The sequence below is a fragment of the Bison bison genome, unplaced genomic scaffold (assembly GCF_000754665.1).
Source record: "Bison bison bison isolate TAMUID 2011002044 unplaced genomic scaffold, Bison_UMD1.0 scf7180017864331, whole genome shotgun sequence".
In the NCBI taxonomy this organism is placed as follows: domain Eukaryota; kingdom Metazoa; phylum Chordata; class Mammalia; order Artiodactyla; family Bovidae; genus Bison; species Bison bison.
The window spans coordinates 9,860,647-9,879,691 of record NW_011494903.1 but is presented as its reverse complement, the minus strand read 5'-3'; the positions used below and the strand labels follow the sequence as shown (position 1 = coordinate 9,879,691).

Sequence of the window (19,045 nt, the reverse complement as noted above, 5' to 3'; positions counted from 1 at the left end):
ATGGACATGAGTTTGAGTAAACTCTGGGAGTTGGTGATGGACAGGGAGGCCTGGCGTGCTGCAGTTCATGGGGTCACATGACTGAGTGACTGAACTGAACTGAATGCACTTACAGAAAATCGTACCATTAAACTCTAATCTGTTATTAGAAATATACAATTCTTGCCCAAATGGATTTTAAGACTTAGTATGGTAGCACTTCATTTTATGTTTTATAGTACTTACAGCAGTACTGCTGCAATAACTGGTATTTGATACCACTTATGATCTTGAAGCAACTAAAAAGTTTTACATTAACAAGCTAACCCACAGAACTGAACACTTAAAAATGGTTAAAATGTTGTTAGGTAGGATATAATTTTTTATTTAAAAAAATCAGCAAGCACTATCAGTACTTTAACTAGGTGGGAAGAAGATATTTTCTTAATTTAAAAGAAATGTGCTCTTTCTCCCACTCCAGATTCTTTGCTTTTATGCTAAAATTACTAATCATTCTTATTGTACATCAGGAACATGCAACCAAAGTACTACAGGTAACAGTATTTTGGCATTAACAACCATACTGAACTTCACAGGATGCTGTTTAAAAAAAATTTTTTAAGGTACTTTCTAAGTATTAGCTTTCTGGTTTACACAAGTTCCTAACTTAAATGGGCTCTGTTTCCTAAAGTCTTAATTATATTTACTACTTCTGAGAAACAGTTATAAACTTCTGCCCTCCTTTCACTCCTTAATCAGCTAAAAACAGTGCATACCAGCTCAAGTTGAAAACCATGTTCAATTATCATATAACTTGAGTACTGGATAAGCTACATGCAAAAAACATTACATTAACATGTAAAGTCTAAGAAGTATATAGTCACCTTAAACGGTAAGATTCAACTCTTTGCAAGTCATACTCCCTGCATGGCATGTGCACATGACAAGCATATAAACTATCAAAGGAAATCTGGTGGTCTAAGATACAGTATTCAACCACATTCCCGTGTGACGTTAGCACATACAGTGTAAGATAAAGAGATCACTGACGGAGGGAGCGTCCGGAAACACCTTCACAGTGTTAAGTGGCACCACAGTGGATATCAAAAACACTGACTTAAGGCAAGACCCACTATATACCACAAAAAGAACTTTAGCACTCTTACTTCCCAAAAAAGCTAATGACAACTCTAAGAAACGCTCTTTTTGGTCAGTTGAGAATCTAATTACAAATTCTAATTTGCATACCATACGTAGTAACGGGCCAGCAAAGGCAGTACAACACAAGCAGGACACAAAGACTCCAGAGAATGCAGAAACAGTCTGTCAGGGTACAGTTAGAAGTTATTAACACTTCTATTTTCATCTGGAAAATCACATTTGCTAATTTTCAACATGTAGAGTTAATATTCATACCCTCACTGAGCCTTGTCAATGGCTACGGTTTGCCAAACAGGTGGAAGGCTCATGCAAAGAGGGCTGACAGTGTTCTGAGCACTGTGACACAGTCCTGGTACGTGATGGGTAAGCACCTAGTTTTAACTAAACAAACTTTCATCAAATGGGTAAAGTAATTTTAAGATTTCCTACAATAAAAAAATTGGAATTGAACACAACACCAACATCACAAGCACAAAGAAGGAAAAAGGGTCACATTAAAGTTTCTCTTACTCAATGAGGTAAAAAGAAAATTTATCAACAGATCTACCAGAGTGTGGGCCAAAATAACCTCTCAAAATTACCAAGACAATCTTGTGAAAATTTATGTTCTTCACAAAAAAGAAGAAAGAATGAACTCTGCCAGAAGTGTAAAGTACTCATTTATTGCTCTATTAGCTAAGTTTGGAATATGTACATTTATGTTTCAAAAAACATGCAAAACTCAATCTTTTACTGATACAAGAACATCTTCATAATATAACTATTACTTTAGAAATTCCATTGATAAGTGAGAAAAATGACATGTTAATTACTAATCTCTGATAACCTCCAAATGTTTTTGAAAGGTACTCTAAATAGTAATGTATTTGGACATGAAATGAGAATAAATATACATAGAAACTGTGTTTTATATAATAGTAGAGAAGAAGAGCAAGGTAACTCAGGTCCTATACTCAAGGAGTTCACTATCTAGTAGGTTAGACAAATATACAAGCACCTTTAAAATAAATGTAGTCATCAGTGCTATCAACAGGTAGCTGTTCCTTCATATGGCTGCACTTCCTGTCTCCTTAAAGTTAGGGGAGGCCATGTGACTTGTTCTGACCAATGCAGCCTGAACCACACAACATTTCTGAGCAGAAATTTAAGAGCCCAGGTGATCTTTATACTTTTCTTCTCTTTACACTAGTGACTGACAATGCTCCAGATGGTGGCAGCTCCGTCTGCCTGGCTGCCAAAGTGAGAATGAAGTGGTCTGTGACTGATTTGTACAGCATGAGTGAGAAATGAGCTTCTGTCTTAAGCCACTGAGGTTTTAGGGTTGTTTGTTTACACAGCTTAACCTAGCCCATCCAGAATAAGGTAGCATGAAATAATTTTGACAAAGAATGGCAGGAGCTCTAAGGAAGTATACATAATCTCAGTCACACCTGCTGTCTCATTAAAGGTGATGAAATTTTAAAAACCACTGTTTTCCCTATTTACTGACTAATTCACTCTCAAGTTTGTCTACCACTAAACAAATTTGTGACTATCTGTCCAAGTTCCTTTCAAAAGGATTTTAAATTTTTACAAAAATCTTTCTAAGAATTCAGTTTTCAGCTTATACACAGAAGCTTACCGCTAAGTAATTCAATCCAGTTTTGGACCGTTTCTGGAGGCTGAGTCTCCTTAACATGCTTCAGAGCTTCATCAAGAAGAACATCCCCTGTTGGAGCATCTGACTTACAAATCACCTACAATGTAATCAATAAGAATCACATGATCTATTTGATCTCTTTAGATTAAAAAAAAAAAAATTATGTAAACATTTCACCATGCTTAAAGCTCCAAGTGTTCACGCAGTTATCAAAGTTCAGATTTTAAATTAATTCCATAGTAAGAAAATCCAGTATTTAACCTAACCAGATTAGCCACAATCATAAATGAAAATATAACATAAACAAAAATGTGCCTTAATGAGTAAAGCAAAATGGTAGAAGAGTTTATACTCACTGCAATTCCCTTCACTGCTAAACCTTGAGCTATGTGATACAGAAAATCATTTTTCAAACATTTATTAGATACAGAAACAGACTCAATTACATATCAGAATTTGGTACATAATAAAGGTGACATTTCATATAGACATTACTAAAACAACTGGCTAAAAAATTAGAGGTAAAAAGTAAGACTTGGCTCCTCAGAGCTTATACTGCAATAAAAGATAGATTTAAATATGAAATGTAATAGAGAATGAGAAAGTTTTCTCAAAACTGTGACAACCAGCAGAAACCCTGGAAATACCAATAGGTTCAATTACATAAAGATTTTAAATACTACAAAACATTAAGTTAAGATGGATATAGAATCCACTTGAAGAACAGAACAATCCAAGGGACTTCCCTAGTGGTCCAGCAGTTAAGACTCTGTGCTTCCAAAGCAGGGGACGTGGGTTCCGCCCCTGGTCAGGAAACTAAGACCCCACGTGCTGTGTGGTGCAAAAGAGTAGAAAAATCCAGAAGTAGGGGATGACAGAAGAAAACACTACACTGCTTTAGAGTTTTTTAAAGCCTTCCATGACACTCTTGGCTAAACAAATCTCTAGCTGAAATTCTGTAATATCAAAGCTTAATTTGTTATATTATTGATCTGTTAGCTATTAAAATATTATGAAATTTAACAATATTATTTTTAAAATGGGAGTCTTCCTGAAAACTTGTCATTGACAGCATATCCTTTTCTCTTTGATCAATCTTAGCACATTATTGACTGGGGGATTTTGGCAAAAACTGACCCCTGTGGCAAGTGATTTGATGTGTAAGTGAATACTGAAACATCGCTGGTCAATAACGTTCAGGTACAAAAGACTAATGTATTAATGTGTCTCTGGTCAATAATGAGCTATAAAAGGTTAAAGAGAATATAGTATCTATTTCGGAGACAACATGACCCAATGGAAATATAATTAGAGCCAGAAATACAAGCCACAAATCTATTTTTAAATTGTTTAGTAGTTACATTTAAAAAGAAAAATAAGTACAATTAATTTTAATACATTTGATTTAACCCACCATAGCCAAAATATTGACATGTAATTGAGATATTTCACATTCTTATTTTTCCATAGTAAGTCTTCAAACAGCCAGTGTGTTTTTATTTACAGCATGTCTCAATTTGCATGACCCACATTTCAAGTGTCTATTTCACAGACATGTGGCTGGTGGCCACCATACTGGACAGAGCAGATATAGAACCCTTTCATTATCACAGAGAGTTCGATTGGAGAGTGCTATTCTGGGCCATGCTTGTAGTAGGGTGTCAGAATAAGAAAAAATAAAAAGCCCTGGGATAAAAAGTTGTATGTCTGTATGCTGTGGTCATGCCACCACTTCTTACTTTCCATTAACTCCCGAAATCGATTGCCATCTGGCCTCAACACACTGCATTGCCCATCATTCTGAGACAGGTGTCAGGATTATAATAAACTGGGTATAGTTGGATATTTTTTCTTAGGTCAGGGATCCATAATATTAACGTAACATTACTTGTAATTTTTATTACTATTAGTAATTAATGTATATATTTCACTGATAATTAAAAATTCCTAAGGTTTTTGTCCCCCATAAATCTATGGTTGCACAGTAAAATGGAAATAAAAATTATATTCTGCTTTATGACAAATATCTAAAACAGTAATTTCAAAATTAATCTCATGCCAGTTCATTTGACTCTACTTTAAATGACTAAATTTAATTTTAATATTCCATGAGGAATATTTCCTGCTATACCATGTCTACTGTGTATATAATTTTCAAAAATATATTCTTTCCAATAGGATTATTATTCTATCTGGTATATCAATCAAAAAATGTTCAGTTTTCACCCTAAAGCATTTTGGATTTCATCATAACACAATGCATTATGAAAAAAATAGTTTTGAAACACCCTACATCCCCCAAGAAACAATGACAGACGAAGAGAAATGGCCTTGAATATTTTAGACTAAAATGAAAGTTAAAAATTCTAGACACTAGTCAATAACACCTATATTAACACAGACCGTAACAATGGAGAGGAGGAGATCTGAAAAGTATTTGTATTCTGGCAGAAAGATCGATTGCCTATGGGTGGTTAAGTTGCACAGTATCACTTTTGAGTAGTTATGTCAAGTCTTCCAAATCATGGTTTTCAGAAATAGCAAATAAACTTTGGGAGTCTTTTTGAATATGCAGGAGGCAACGGCCAATGATCCTAACAATGAATTACATTACTCATTATGTACAAAGAACCAAAAAAATCAAAGATGAAAAAAAAAGATACGGAATCATGATTCAATAAAGATTTAACTTTAAAATCAACTTCTTTAACTTCTGAAAGCTATTAGTAAAACAACATGGTTCTACTGTATAATACAGCAAACTTATTCAATATCCTTCGATAAGCCACAATGGAAAAGAATATAAAAAACAATGTACAGGATCTCAGACCTATCCAAGAGGCTGTCTCCTGGGCTACAGTCTTCAGTAAGGTCCTCAATAAAACTCAACTTGAAATTAAAAAAAAAAAAAAAAAAGAATATATGTATACATATAACTGAATATAATATAGCAGGAATTAGCACAGTGTAAATCAACTATACTTCAATACAATAGAAAACTATTAGTAGAAACATTCTTCATCTTTAAGCAGCACAAACTCTTCAAAAAGGCTATGTTACATAGGCCCCCTCTTACCTTTCTTGTTAATAGACTTTTACGTCTCATTCCACAAGCCTCTAGCTGTAACCTTCCTCTCAACGCTAATTCAATCAACATACACCCACGTAATCCAGATGATATACAGTCATTCCAAAACGATGTGTAACCCTATTTAAAAAAGAGAAAACAAAAGAGTTAATTTACTTTGGAGTCAAGAAAATAAGTATTTTTTAGCCAAAGCTATTTCTCGTGCCTTTTACCTTTCATATCTTTCTCTAATTAAAATCAAAATACTGAAAAAATACAAGTACTATACATTATTAAACTAGGATTTTCAAGAACTTACTGTCTTTTCACCACTTTCTTACAAGTAACTTTGGAAGTCACTAAGTTATGTGCTAATTAGGCCCTTTCAGACTTCAGGGCTCACCCATTCAGTTAACCTCAGATCATAGTGGTTTACAACATGGGCAAAAGCAGCAGCTCAGGAAAAATAATCTAGTCCAATGCGGCCTCATGCAGAATTAGAACATCATTCAATGCTGTTTAGGATAAAAACACAAGGTTAAATTTAGATGAATATATCAGAAAACTTAGGCATGGGGTCATGCCTAGTACTCTGAATAACAAACTGTAAAGCAATCAGATTCCGGCACCCCCCAACACACAACCCCAGGAGAAATTTAAGGGCAATAACCAAGGTGGATAAAAAAGCCAGACAAAATGAGACTGATAGATATCTAGGGATTTGGGAATACTCAAGTGAAAACAGGCACTCTTTGAGAGCTAACAACTGGGTCTGTCCAAATTACAAAGCCATGAAGAGTTGCCAACTACTAAAGTACTCTACTTCCCAGGTGGCGCCAGTGGTAAAGAATCTGCCTGCCAGTGCAGGAGACCCAAGAGACGTGGGTTTGATCTGTGTTGGGAAGATTCCCTGAAGGAGGAAATGGTTACCCACTCCAGTATTCTTGCCTGGAGAATTCCATGGACAGAGGAGCCTGGCAAGCTTCAGTGAGTACTCAACTCTGAAGAGAAATCAGCAGCTGTCACTAGTCCTGTTTAAAACTCAGAATAAGGTAACATACAATTTTGGTGGGAGGGAAAACAGGTCAAAGGATTCTTTGAAGAAAGGAAGGCCCAGACTCAGGGTTATGGGGCTCTGTTGGGGTCAGTCTTGGTGCTCTGCCAGGCCACCGTGGGCAGCTTGTATTTATGATGACTATCACGGTCCACGCGACTTCACTTTTGACACAGGAACTTAAATGGCGAAGCTACCCTTCTGAGAATGAAGGCTTTGAGAAAATTAGAGTTTAGACTAAGGGAGCCACAAGGAGATCAACATTAAGAAGCAGGTTTACAGGACTTTCCTGGTGGTCCAGTGGATAACACGCCACACTCCCAATGCAGGAGCCCAGATTCAATCCTTGGTCAGGGAGGTAAATCACACATGCCAAAACTAAGACCCAATGCAGCCATATAAGTGTGTGTTTGTTTGGTTGGTTTTTTTTTTTAATTTGTTTAAAAATAAAGAAGCCGGACTTCCCTGGTGGTATAGTGGGTAAGAATCCGCCTTCCAATGCAGGGACACAGGTTTGATCCCTGGTCCAGGAAGATTCCACATGCCATGGGCAACTAAAGCCCACATGTCTAGAGCCTGTGGGCCACAAGAAAAGCCACCACAATGAGAGGCCCGCAGGCCACAAAGATGAGTAGCCCCAGCTCATCACAACTAGAGAAAGCACATGCAGCAATGAAGACCCAAAACAACCAAGTACTTTATAAATAAATAAATATTTTTTTAATTTATATAAAAAATAAAGAAGCAGACTTAAATGTGAGGCAGGGGAAGCAGATATTGTTTAGATTTGAGGGGATTCTTTTAAACTTAGTTTTTTTTAGGGATCTGGTTAAATTAAGATCACTAGAGATTTAGCTAAGTAGTTAATAAGACCAGTAACTTACAGATGTTGGGTAAAATCCATGGCTTGTGTATCCATCCAATACAATTAAAGCTCTAGGAAGCCCAGAAATGGATTCAAATGAAATCAAAGTTATAGCTATCTGGCTTCAACGGGCCTGGACATACAGATGGGAGTTCCCAGGTGAGCCTCTACAAACTATAAATAATAGAGTATACCTCTTAAGACAGTGATGGATCAAGTACAGGACCATGCCCTGTCTCTGCAGCCTGCAAATTTCTGATGAACAGTACTTATTAGAAATTTAGGGACTTCCCTGGCAGTCAGTCCAGTGGTTAAGAGTCTGCCTTCCAATGCAGGGGGTGTGTATTCGATGGCTGTTCGGGAACTAAGATCCCATGCCTCAGGGCAACTTAGCCTGTTCGAGGCCAGCAAAGATCCAGTGCAGCTAAAAACAATAAACAATAAAAATTAAAAGAATGATCGATTTCACCTTAGAAAAAAGGGAGAGGGGAGAATCTTACATTTGCTAGCAGACAACAAAATACACCTCAACCTCAACTGCCCTGAGAATAAAGGTATACCCGGAGAAGTTAGCAAAATGGAGTATTTAACAGGACTTCAAAGATTTACATGTAGTGAATGGCTTTTGGGCATTAACATTAACGACACATACTTAAACAGAACTAACTTCACGTGGGAAAACAGACAAATGGACATGGACAGTTCTGTACCAAAGCTTCCGGGACTCATACACAATATTCCAAAGATCAGTGAAGCCACCAAAACCATACCAAGCAGGCTGACGACGCCTGCCAAAATCCACATCATAAAAGTATGATCAGGAATTAAGCAAGTTGCCAGAAGCAGGAGAGAAAAGGGGAGTTGTTTAGTCGCTAAGTCATGCCTAACTCTTTTGCAACCCCATGGACTCTAGCCCCGCCAGTCTCTGTTCATGGGATTCTCCAGGCAAGAATACCAAAGTGGGTAGCCATTCCCTCCTTCAGGGGATCTTCCTGACCCAGGGGTCGAACCTGTGTCTCCTGCATTGGTAGGCAGATTCTTTACCACTGAGCCATGAGGGAAGCCCATAGCTGAACAAAAATATTTTATATTACTGGATAAGATGGTGGCAATGCCATCCTTGAGAATTAAGTATATTAGAAGGAAAGCAGTACACTGGAAAAAGCCAACTGAATTTGGTCACGACCTAGGCCAGCAAGATTCTGCAATGAATCCATGTCACTTTTACACATACAAGCAAAGCTACTGAAGCTGGGGCACCAGCTTAGATCCTGCCAATTGCTAAAGAGCACTTCCATCTTTTAATCTCTAGTGCTAACCATACAACTACATTTTACTGATCTCCAAACATAAGTTTAGTCTCTCTATATGAGATGATGGAAGCTAACTGCACTTACTGTGGTAATCATTTCACTATATAGGCCTACCTCGGTTTGGTAAATCAGAGATATCACAGAATTGTTTCCAGACCACAGGAACAAAGCCAGTATCACAAGAAGTGAGTCACACAAATGTTATGGCTTCCCAGTGCACATAAAAGTTAATATATACACTACACTATACTACTACTACTACTACTACTAAGTCGCTTCAGTCGTGTCCGACTCTGTGCGACCCCACAGACAGCAGCCCACCAGGCTCCGCCGTCCCTGGAATGCTCCAGGCAAGAACACTGGAGTGGGTTGCCATTTCCTTATAACCAAAAAAATAGAAAATGTATATACCTTAGTTTTAAAATTCCTTATTGCTAATTTAAAAACACCTTTAATTTGTAAAACATATGGTATCTGTGAAGCACAGTAAAGCAAAGCACAATAAAATAAGGTATGCCTGCATGTGTAAATTAAACCACAATACTGTACACCTTAAATTTATACAGCGATGTATGTCAATTATTTCTCAATAAAACTGAGGGGGAGAAGTTGTATCTCTGGTATTGGGATGCATTTAAAAATAGATGGTATCTTGAAAGAAATACAGTATTATAGCTACTGCTGCTGCTGCTAAGTCGCTTCAGTTGTGTCCGACTCTGTGCGACCCCACAGACGGCAGCCCACCAGGCTCCCCCGTCCCTGGGATTCTCCAGGCAAGAACACTGGAGTGGGTTGCCATTTCCTTCTCCAATGCATGAAAGTGAAAAGCGAAAGTGAAGTCGCTCAGTCGTGTCCGACCCTCAGTGACCCCATGAACTGCAGCCTTCCAGGCTCCTCCACCCATGGGATTCTCCAGGCAAGAGTACTGGAGTGGGGTGCCATTGGTTAACCTAAACCCATGGAAGAGAGGACAGACATGGGGCACAAGCCTCACAGGTGCACAGCAGTCAGATGAAGAACTGGTATCTAACTTGTCAGTTACTAGGAGCCTTAAAACTTGGTCAGACTGGCTGACTGACCATCCAAATCTAGGCAGACTACCAATCTACCTGACTTCTCAGTGCGAAAGACTTCATCAGAGCAGGTAACAACACACCAGCCTGGGGATTTGTCCTCACATAAAACACCACTCCTGAAACAATTACAAGGACTTGTGGTCTAAATAGGAAGGTTATATATTCAGGGCATGAATGTGTTTTTGCCCTAGTAAAAATCTTATACCGTATCTATCAAAAGGGCAGTTCAGTTCAGTTGCTCAGTCATGTCCAACTCTTTTGAGACCCATGAACAACAGCACTCCAGGCCTCCCTGTCCATCACCAACTGCCAGAGTCTACCTAAACCCATGTCCATTAAGTCGGTGATACCATCCAACCATGTCATCCACTGTCGTCCCATTCTCCTCCTGCCTTCAATCATTCCCAGCATGAGGGTCTTTTCAAATGAGTCAGTTCTTCACATCAGGTGACCAAAGTATTGGAGTTTCAGCTTCAGCATCAGTCCTTGCAATGAATATTCAGGAATGATTTCCTTTAGGATGGACTGGTTGGATCTCCTTGCAGTCCAAAGGACTCTCAAGAGTCTTCTCCAACACCACAGTTCAAAGTCATCAATTTTTCAGCACTCAGCTTTCCTTATAGTCCAACTCTCACATCCATACATAACTACTGAAAAAACCAGGGCTTTGACTACCCTAGCTTAATCCAAAAATAGGGTACTAGCACTCAAAGTTCAGGGTCACATGAAGGGAGAACCACTGGCCAGGCAATCAGCTTAGTGACAAAGCAGCAGCACTCCATTAGGAATACCAGTAGCCACAGGATCTTGAGGATGTCCTCTACTCACTGCAGAAGACTCAACTTCTGGGTCCTGAAGGAGGTTAGAGAACCACACACACACACACACACACACAAAAACTATTTGGGGGCCCTACAAGTTTAAGGTTAGGATCAGAATCAGCTATTTCTAAAATATAATAATGGAAGAGGCAGGGATATGCTAAGTAGCAGTGGATCATACACTACCCCCACAAGAATCCAGAGAAACAGGATTTCATCAGGCCTGGGTCCAAAGCAAGAGGAAACACTGAAGAACAGATGGTCCCATGAAGACCCTAACATGGCTGTCCTGGGGAGCTGAAATGCTAGAAAATCAAATCAGGCACATTTGAAAGTCATACCACGTGCAGCTCACAAGTGTGTTAGTCACTCAGTCGTGTCCAACTCTTGGCAACCCCATGGACTGTAGCCTGCCAGGCTCCTCTGTCCATGGAATTCTCCAGGCAAGAATACTGAAGTGGGTTGCCATTTCCTCCTCCAGGGGATCTTTGCAACTCAAGGATCGAATCCGGATCTCCTGCATTGAAGGCAGATTCTTTACTGTCTGAACCACCAGGGAAGTCTAAGTCTTCAACAAAATCAAGACTAGAATACAAGACGCAGGCAATCAGAAGGCCCTGGAAGCTAATTCAAAGCACCTCTACTTGCCTATTACCAAAATTTAATAATAACAACTAATGATAACCAGGTAGGTGGAGACTTTCCCAACAGAATGCCAGCTAAACTGACTACAGAGTGCTCCTATCAATCTTACATTTTTGGTAACACTCAGCATCTCCAACTCAGACAAATGGCCAATCTTTAGGCAGACCTCACAAGAAGCTTGTAACTTTAAGTGGGATATATGATCTTTACCATATAGTATGCCATTCAGAAGCAAGGAGCAGAACAGAAAGAATGAAGGCACAGGAATGAATGAGGCAATGACACCAGGGACAAGCTCTGCCCTTCAGTGGGCAGTTCCAAGATCTAAACGTAGGGGACAGAGAATACATGCAGTAATCTGACATTACTGCAGATCTAAGCAACAACCTCCAACACAACTTTTTCTCAGCGATGAGATAAAATCTACTTCGATCTTTATTTGCCTGATTCCCTTTTTCTTCTCAAGTGGCTCCACTTGGGGAGGATTTCAAAGGGAAATGTTCACTGGGGCCCCTAAATATGCTAACATTGAATTCTCATCATTCAACTTTTGAGTTCCAGAATATTTAACCAGAAGCCTTTTATTGTTTAAGACTAACTGTTGTTAATATATGGACAAGGTATAGACAACAGTTTTCATATTTTACGAGCATGTTTCTGTTTTTATGCACAAAGTATTTCCAAATGAAATGACTAAAAACAACATATCTGTATATAATGTTTAATTCTATTGTGACCACTGTTTCAGAAATGGCACAGACTTTCCTCAGCAAAAGAAAATATCAGGTTTCCAAAAACATTTGGGATTTACTATAGGTGGCGCTACCAGTAAAGAACCTGCCTGCCAATGCAGGAGACAAGAGATGACGGTTCAATCCCTGCATCGGAAAGATCCCTTGGAGGGCACAGCAACCCACTCCAGTATTCTTGCCTGAAGAAACTCATGGACAGAGGAGCCTGGTGGGCTACAGTCCACAGGGTCACAAAGTCGGACATGACTGAAGCAACTGAGCACACACGCACCAAACTCACTCCAAAAGTTGTACTACTGAGACCACTCTTGGCTCACATCCACCTTTTAGAAACTTGCCCTCTACAGATTTTACAGAAAGGGATGACTATTCTGCCAAACCTAATTGGACCAGGATGGGTACATTAAAGTTCTCCTCCTGGGAATCTGAACTTGGCACACACAGGCTGTATCATTTAGGTGAGCATGGACAATAGAGATGTAACTGGTTATGTGGATTCAGAAGTCACTGGCCGTTCTTCACAAATGCAACCAGAGAATGATGATAAACAGAAAGGAACAGAAGAGAGACATGCAGACATGAGAGAACATACAGCGTAAGGCAGACCCAGACATACACATAGAGACACAGAGAAAAGCATCCTAACAACAGAATTGTGCCTGTATCTGGGTTGTACCTCTAAACCTTATTTCCAAAAGACTGACCTGTATCTCCTTTCCTTAGGTTACTTGCAGAAATTTCTGTTCTTGCAAGTAGCTAACTTTTAGTAATGCCAAAAGGAATTTAATGAAATATTAAATCAGTGGTATCTGAAAAAGTTTGTGTATAGAAACTATAACTAAAAGATTCATCACAGGCTAAAAAAATATTATGCATGGCCAAGGAATTCAAATTTGCATACATAAACTCCAGTACTTTGGCCACCTCATGCAAAAAGTTGACTCACTGGAAAAGACTCTGATGCTGGGAGGGATTGGGAGCAGGAGGAGAAGGGAACGACAGAGGATGAGATGGCTGGATGGCATCAGCAACTCAATGGATGTGAGTTTGAGTGAACTCCGAGAGATGGTGATGTTCAGGGAGGGCTGGCATGCTGTGATTCACGGGGTTGCAAAGAGTCAGACATGACTGAACGACTGAACTGAACTGAACTGAACCTTGTTATTAGAACACCAGTAAGTGTGAAAGTGACAAGGGTAGTGGCTTGAAAACCAGTGGTAGTGAAAACAAACAGCAGTCCCAGCAACAAAACGAACCTGTCAGACAGCAAATTAGGGACTGTGATTATCAAGTGCCACATTCCAATTAATCTCATCTAACTAGAAGCAAATGAAATCCCAACATTGTTAACCTTAAAAGACAGAAAATACACACACACTAAGAGACACATTAATAATTTACTTATACATCAAACCCAAACTGAGGGACACTCTATCAAATAATGAGTAAAGAACTAAAGGAAACCACATTTAAAGAATTAGTGGGAAAAATGACAATGACGCATTAATAAAAATAACGATTCATCAAATATTGAACCTCAGTTAAGAGAATGAAATTCTTTAGTTAAGAAATATCACTGAATGAACCATATAATTACTCTTATTTTTCCCACTGTTTTCTTTTTCAACCTTTTATTTTCAGGAATTCTTTAAAAAAAGAGCTAATGCCTATTGTATATACTTCACTGAAAAAAGTTTATTTTAGGTTTCTCTTGTATTCTTGAAGTAAAACAAGTTCAGCTAGTTCTTTTTTTTTTAATTTTATTTTATTTTTAAACTTTATATAATTGTATTAGTTTTGCCAAATATCAAAATGAATCCGCCACAGGTGTATCTCCTAAGGAAATGATCTAGCCGAAGTCCAAAAATAAAAGAGATCACTGTTGTCCTTCTCTATTATTAATTCTTAAATGGACAGTAGATCCAAAAATAACTGGAGAGGCGAAAAGAGGAAGAAAAACTAATCAACATGTGTAGAAATTGCTCGAAAGAAAGAAGTATGGATGGATTAATTGATGTACTTGGGAAAAGGTTAAAACGTCTTGTTTTCCTGGTTAATGCATAATACAAGTTATGTTACTATCTGAAGGTAATTGGGAAACTATGATATATCTGCCAAAACTCATAAATGTTATACTAGCAACCATCTGTTTGAAAATAGGGGAATAAAGGTCTTTTTTTTTCCTATCCAAAGAAAAAAAGTATGACTGGGACTTCTCTGGTGGCATGGCGGATAAGAATCCACCTTGCAATGCAGGGGACACAGGTTTGATCCTTGGTCCAGGAAGGTTCTACAGCCTGTGAGCCACAACTAATGAGCTTCTGTGCCACAACTACTGAAGCCCACATGCCTTAGGGCCAGCAACTCGCAACTAAGCCCAAGTGCTGCAATTAAAGAAGCCTGTGTGCCTACAGACTTCCACAGCAAGGGAAGCCAGCACAGTGAGAAACCTATGCACCACAACTAGAGAGCAGCCTTCACTCTCTGCAACTAGAGAAAGCCTGCATGCAGCAGTAAAGACCCAGCACAGCCAAAAATAAGTAAATGTAGCAGTGTGAATATGTCACACACACACACACAATGACTATAGTGAAAAGTTTACTAGAGGAGCTCAACAGTAGATGAGAGATGAGAAAGAGTCAATGAACTTGAATTTGAATTTAAAGAACAAGACGGAAAGTAATGAAGAAAACAGGAAAAGCCTCAGTGGGCTTCCCTTGTGGCTCAGCTGTAAGCCACTGTAAAAAAGAATTTGCCTGTAATGCAGGAGACCTGGGTTCAATCCCTGGGTTGGGAGGATCTCTTTAAGAAGGGAAAGCCTACCCACTCCAGTATTCTGGCCTGGAGAATTCCATGGACTGTATAGTCCATGGGGTCGCAAAGAGTCAGACATGACTGAGTGACTCACACTTCACTTTCACTTCAGAGAGTAGTGTTCAAGCAAGTCTCCCAGTAGCGACAAGAGCCTCAAAAAGAGGAGAAAGCAGAAAAAAGAGTAACTGAAAACTTCCCCAAATATGGTGAAAAATATTCATTGAAGATCCAGAGCATCATACCCAGATGCATCACAGTCAAACTGCTGACATTAAACAAAGAGTATATATTATATACTGGAAAAGCAACAAGAAAAAAACAACTTATCCCATTTAAGGGAACAATACAGTTACCAGATAACCTCTCACTAGAAATACTGGAAACCAAAAGGCATTAGGATAACATATTCAGTGCTGAAAGAAACAAACTATCAACCAAGAATCTATACCCAGCAAAATACCCTTCAAAGCTGAAGATGAAACAGATATTTACAAGTAAACAAAGGCTGAATTTGTTGCTAGCAGATATGCCTTATAAGCAATACTAAAAGAACTCCTGCCAATTTTAAGTAAATTAATATCAGACAGTATTTCAAATCCATATAAAGAAAAGATAGCTACAAAGGTAAATGAACAAGAAAGACTATATATTTTCTATTTTTGCCTTTAAAAACTCACTTAAAAGCAAAAGATTGCATAAAATAGTAAGTATAAAACAGTATTGAGTTATGTGACCTTGTAATATTTCTGACAATAATGAACAAAGGAAAGGGGTAAATGAAGACATACTGGAGCATAGTTTCTGCATTTTGCTGGAACTAAATGAGTATTATTTTAAAGAAGACTAAGGAAAAAACTCCAATGGATATAGGTATGCAGGGAGGAAGGCAAGGCGGAAGAAAGGGAGGAGTAGGGAAATTTAAATAGTATAACTTTATTTTTCCATTTAACACAAAAGAAGATGGTAGAAGAGGTAGAGAGACAAAAAGGACATCTGACACAGAAAACAAAGAGCACAGTGGCTGGTATAAATCCAACTCTATCAGTAATCACATTAAATGTGTGGGCTAGATCAGATATTCTAATGGTCAAGTTTCATAGACCGGATAAAAGATTTAACCATACCTATGTTGTCTACAAGAGACAGTTTAGATTCAAAGACACAAACAGGTTTAAAAGAATGAATTTTTTTTAAAACCATGGAAACACTAATTCAAAGAAAGCTGGAATATTATATAACATGAGACAAAGTAGACATCAGAATAAGGAAAACTGAAAGACACAAAGGGGAATGTTTCATAATGATAACAGAGTTAACCATCAGGAAGATTTAACTATTACACACAGAAACACCTAAAAAGAGAATCCCAAAATACATGATACAAACCTAACAAAAAGGAAAAACAGACAATACAGTAATAGTAGTGGAAGACCACACTGTTAACTGATACAACTAGAGAGAAAACAAAGATATAGCATTGAACAATATGATACAACTAGAGAGAAAACAACCGAAGATACAGCATTGAACAACAATATCAACCAATTTGACTTAAATGACATTTATAGAACACTCCAACCAACAACAGCAAAATACATTTTCTTTTCAAGCACACAAATATTTCCCAAGATACCTCATAAGTCAGCCCACAAATCAATGAATTTAAAAGCAGTGAAATCATAGAAAACGCTTTACTCCAAGAGAATTAAATCAGAATTAAAATAGAATGAAATGCGAAAAATCTCCACATGAGAAATAATCCATGGCTCAAAGAATTACAGAAGGCAGGAAGAAGTAATCTGAACTAAAAGAATATGAAAACACAAAATATAAAAACCTACACGATGCAGCTAAAGCAGTGTTTAAAGACATCTGAAGCTTTATTAAATACCTGTATTACAGAAGAAGACCTCAAATCAACAACCTAATCTTGTACCTTAAGAAATCAGAAAAAGAGAAAACTAAATCCAAAGCAATCAAAGAGAAGGAAATGATAAAGCTTAGCATGGAAACCAATGAAATGCAAAACAGAAAAATAGAAGAGGGGACAAAGGTCAATAAAGCCAGCTTATTTCTTTTAAAAAGATCAATGTTAAAACAGGCATATGGAGAGGAAGAAAGGAGAGGGACAAAAGATCCACGAAGTACCAAGATAAAAAAAAAGGAGGAACATCACTTCCAACCTTACAGAAATTTAAAGGATTATAAGGAAATACTATAAACAGCTTTATGCCAATAAAGTAGACAATTTAGACAAAATGTTCAAACTGCTGGATAAACAGCAATTACCAAAACCAACTGAAGAAGAAATACAAAATCAGAATAAAACCTGTAAAAAGAAGTAGAATGACGAGTTGAATTATCTTCAAAGAGTGTTACTGAGGATGTAAGAAGAAGAATCAGCCTACCAGATGTAGATAAACCTGAGTATTGCGCATAGCCACAAGAAAACTTCTTGCGGGTGGGGGCGGGGCGGGGGGGGGGTGCAGTTAAGCAGGTCATTTTATATCCTCTTTGAGTCTTCACTTTCTCATTTACAAAATGAAAAAGACATATTTCAAGCATTCTACAAGTATGATTCTAACCAACTGGGAATTCCCTGAGGAGGTATGTGGCTTAAAGCAAAACAGGATACATAATCTATTTTAATTTCTGAAAAAAGCATTTGCAGGTCAATCATCAAGGTTATTCTTCAAACTGCTTCAGTTTAGTTCAGTCACTCAGTCGTGTCCGACTCTTTGTGACCCCATGAATCTTAGCACACCAGGCCTCCCTGTCCATCACCAACTCCCGGAGTTCACCCAAACTCATGTCCATCGAGTCAGTGATGCCATCCAGCCATCTCATCCTCTGTCATCCCCTTCTCCTCCTGCCCCCAATTCCTCCCAGCATCAGAGTCTTTTCCAATGAGTCAACTCTTCACATGAGGTGGCCAAAGTATTGGAGTTTCAGCTTTAGCATCATTCCTTCCAATGAACACCCAGGACTGATCTCCTTTAGAATGGACTGGTTGGTCTCCTTGCAGTCCAAGGGACTCACAAGAGTCTTCTCTAGCACCACAGTTCAAAAGCATCAATTCTTTGGCGCTCAGCCTTCTTCACAGTCCAACTCTCACATCCATACATGACCACTGGAAAAACCATAGCCTTGACTAGACGGACCTTTGTTGGCAAAGTAATGTCTCTGCTTTTGAATATGCTGTCTAGGTTGGTCATAGCTTTCCTTCCAAGGAGTAAGCGTCTATTAATTTCACGGCTGCGATCACCATCTGCAGTGATTTTGGAGCCCCAAAAAATAAAGTCTGACACTGTTTCCACCGTTTCCCCATCTATTTACCATGAAGTGATGGGACTGACAGTATATAAAGAACTGTAAAAGATAAGCATTTATAATGGGGTACCTAAAAATTGGTGTTTGGCACTATCATACATAATGTAGAAATGAACAAGAAAATTTCCCAGTTTTCACATGACACGGAGACCATCTTAAATATCAAACTGATCAAACAAGAAATTAAATGAGAAATTTAAAAAATTTCCTGAGACAAATGAACATGGAAATACAATATATCAGAATTTATGGGATTCACCAACAGCCTCTAGATAAATGATGTGATACTGGTAGATGAACAAACAGACCGAGAGAATTAATAAATCCAGAAACAGACCCAAGAATACACTGAAATCTAGTATATGATAAACGTGCTATCTTAAATCATATACCTGATAAGGGATAAATATCCAAAGTATATAAAGAATTCATATAACAGCAAAAAAAAATAATAATCCAGATTAAAAAAAGGGCAAAGAACCCAGACATTTCTCCAAAGTAGATGGTACTCAGTATAAGAAAGAAAGAT

The 19,045-nt window shown here is 38.2% G+C and overlaps 1 protein-coding gene across 1 annotated transcript in view; it reads right to left on the bottom strand.

The window, feature by feature from the left end:
- GOLPH3 (golgi phosphoprotein 3 (coat-protein)) overlaps positions 1-19,045 on the bottom strand; it is a 57,584-nt gene that overhangs the window by 13,682 nt on the left and 24,857 nt on the right. The window contains exons 3-4 of the mRNA XM_010853851.1: positions 5,856-5,987; positions 2,762-2,876 (exon numbers count right to left, since the gene is read on the bottom strand). Of these exons, the coding sequence (XP_010852153.1) occupies positions 2,762-2,876; positions 5,856-5,987 (247 nt within the window). The remainder of the gene's footprint in view (positions 1-2,761; positions 2,877-5,855; positions 5,988-19,045) is intronic.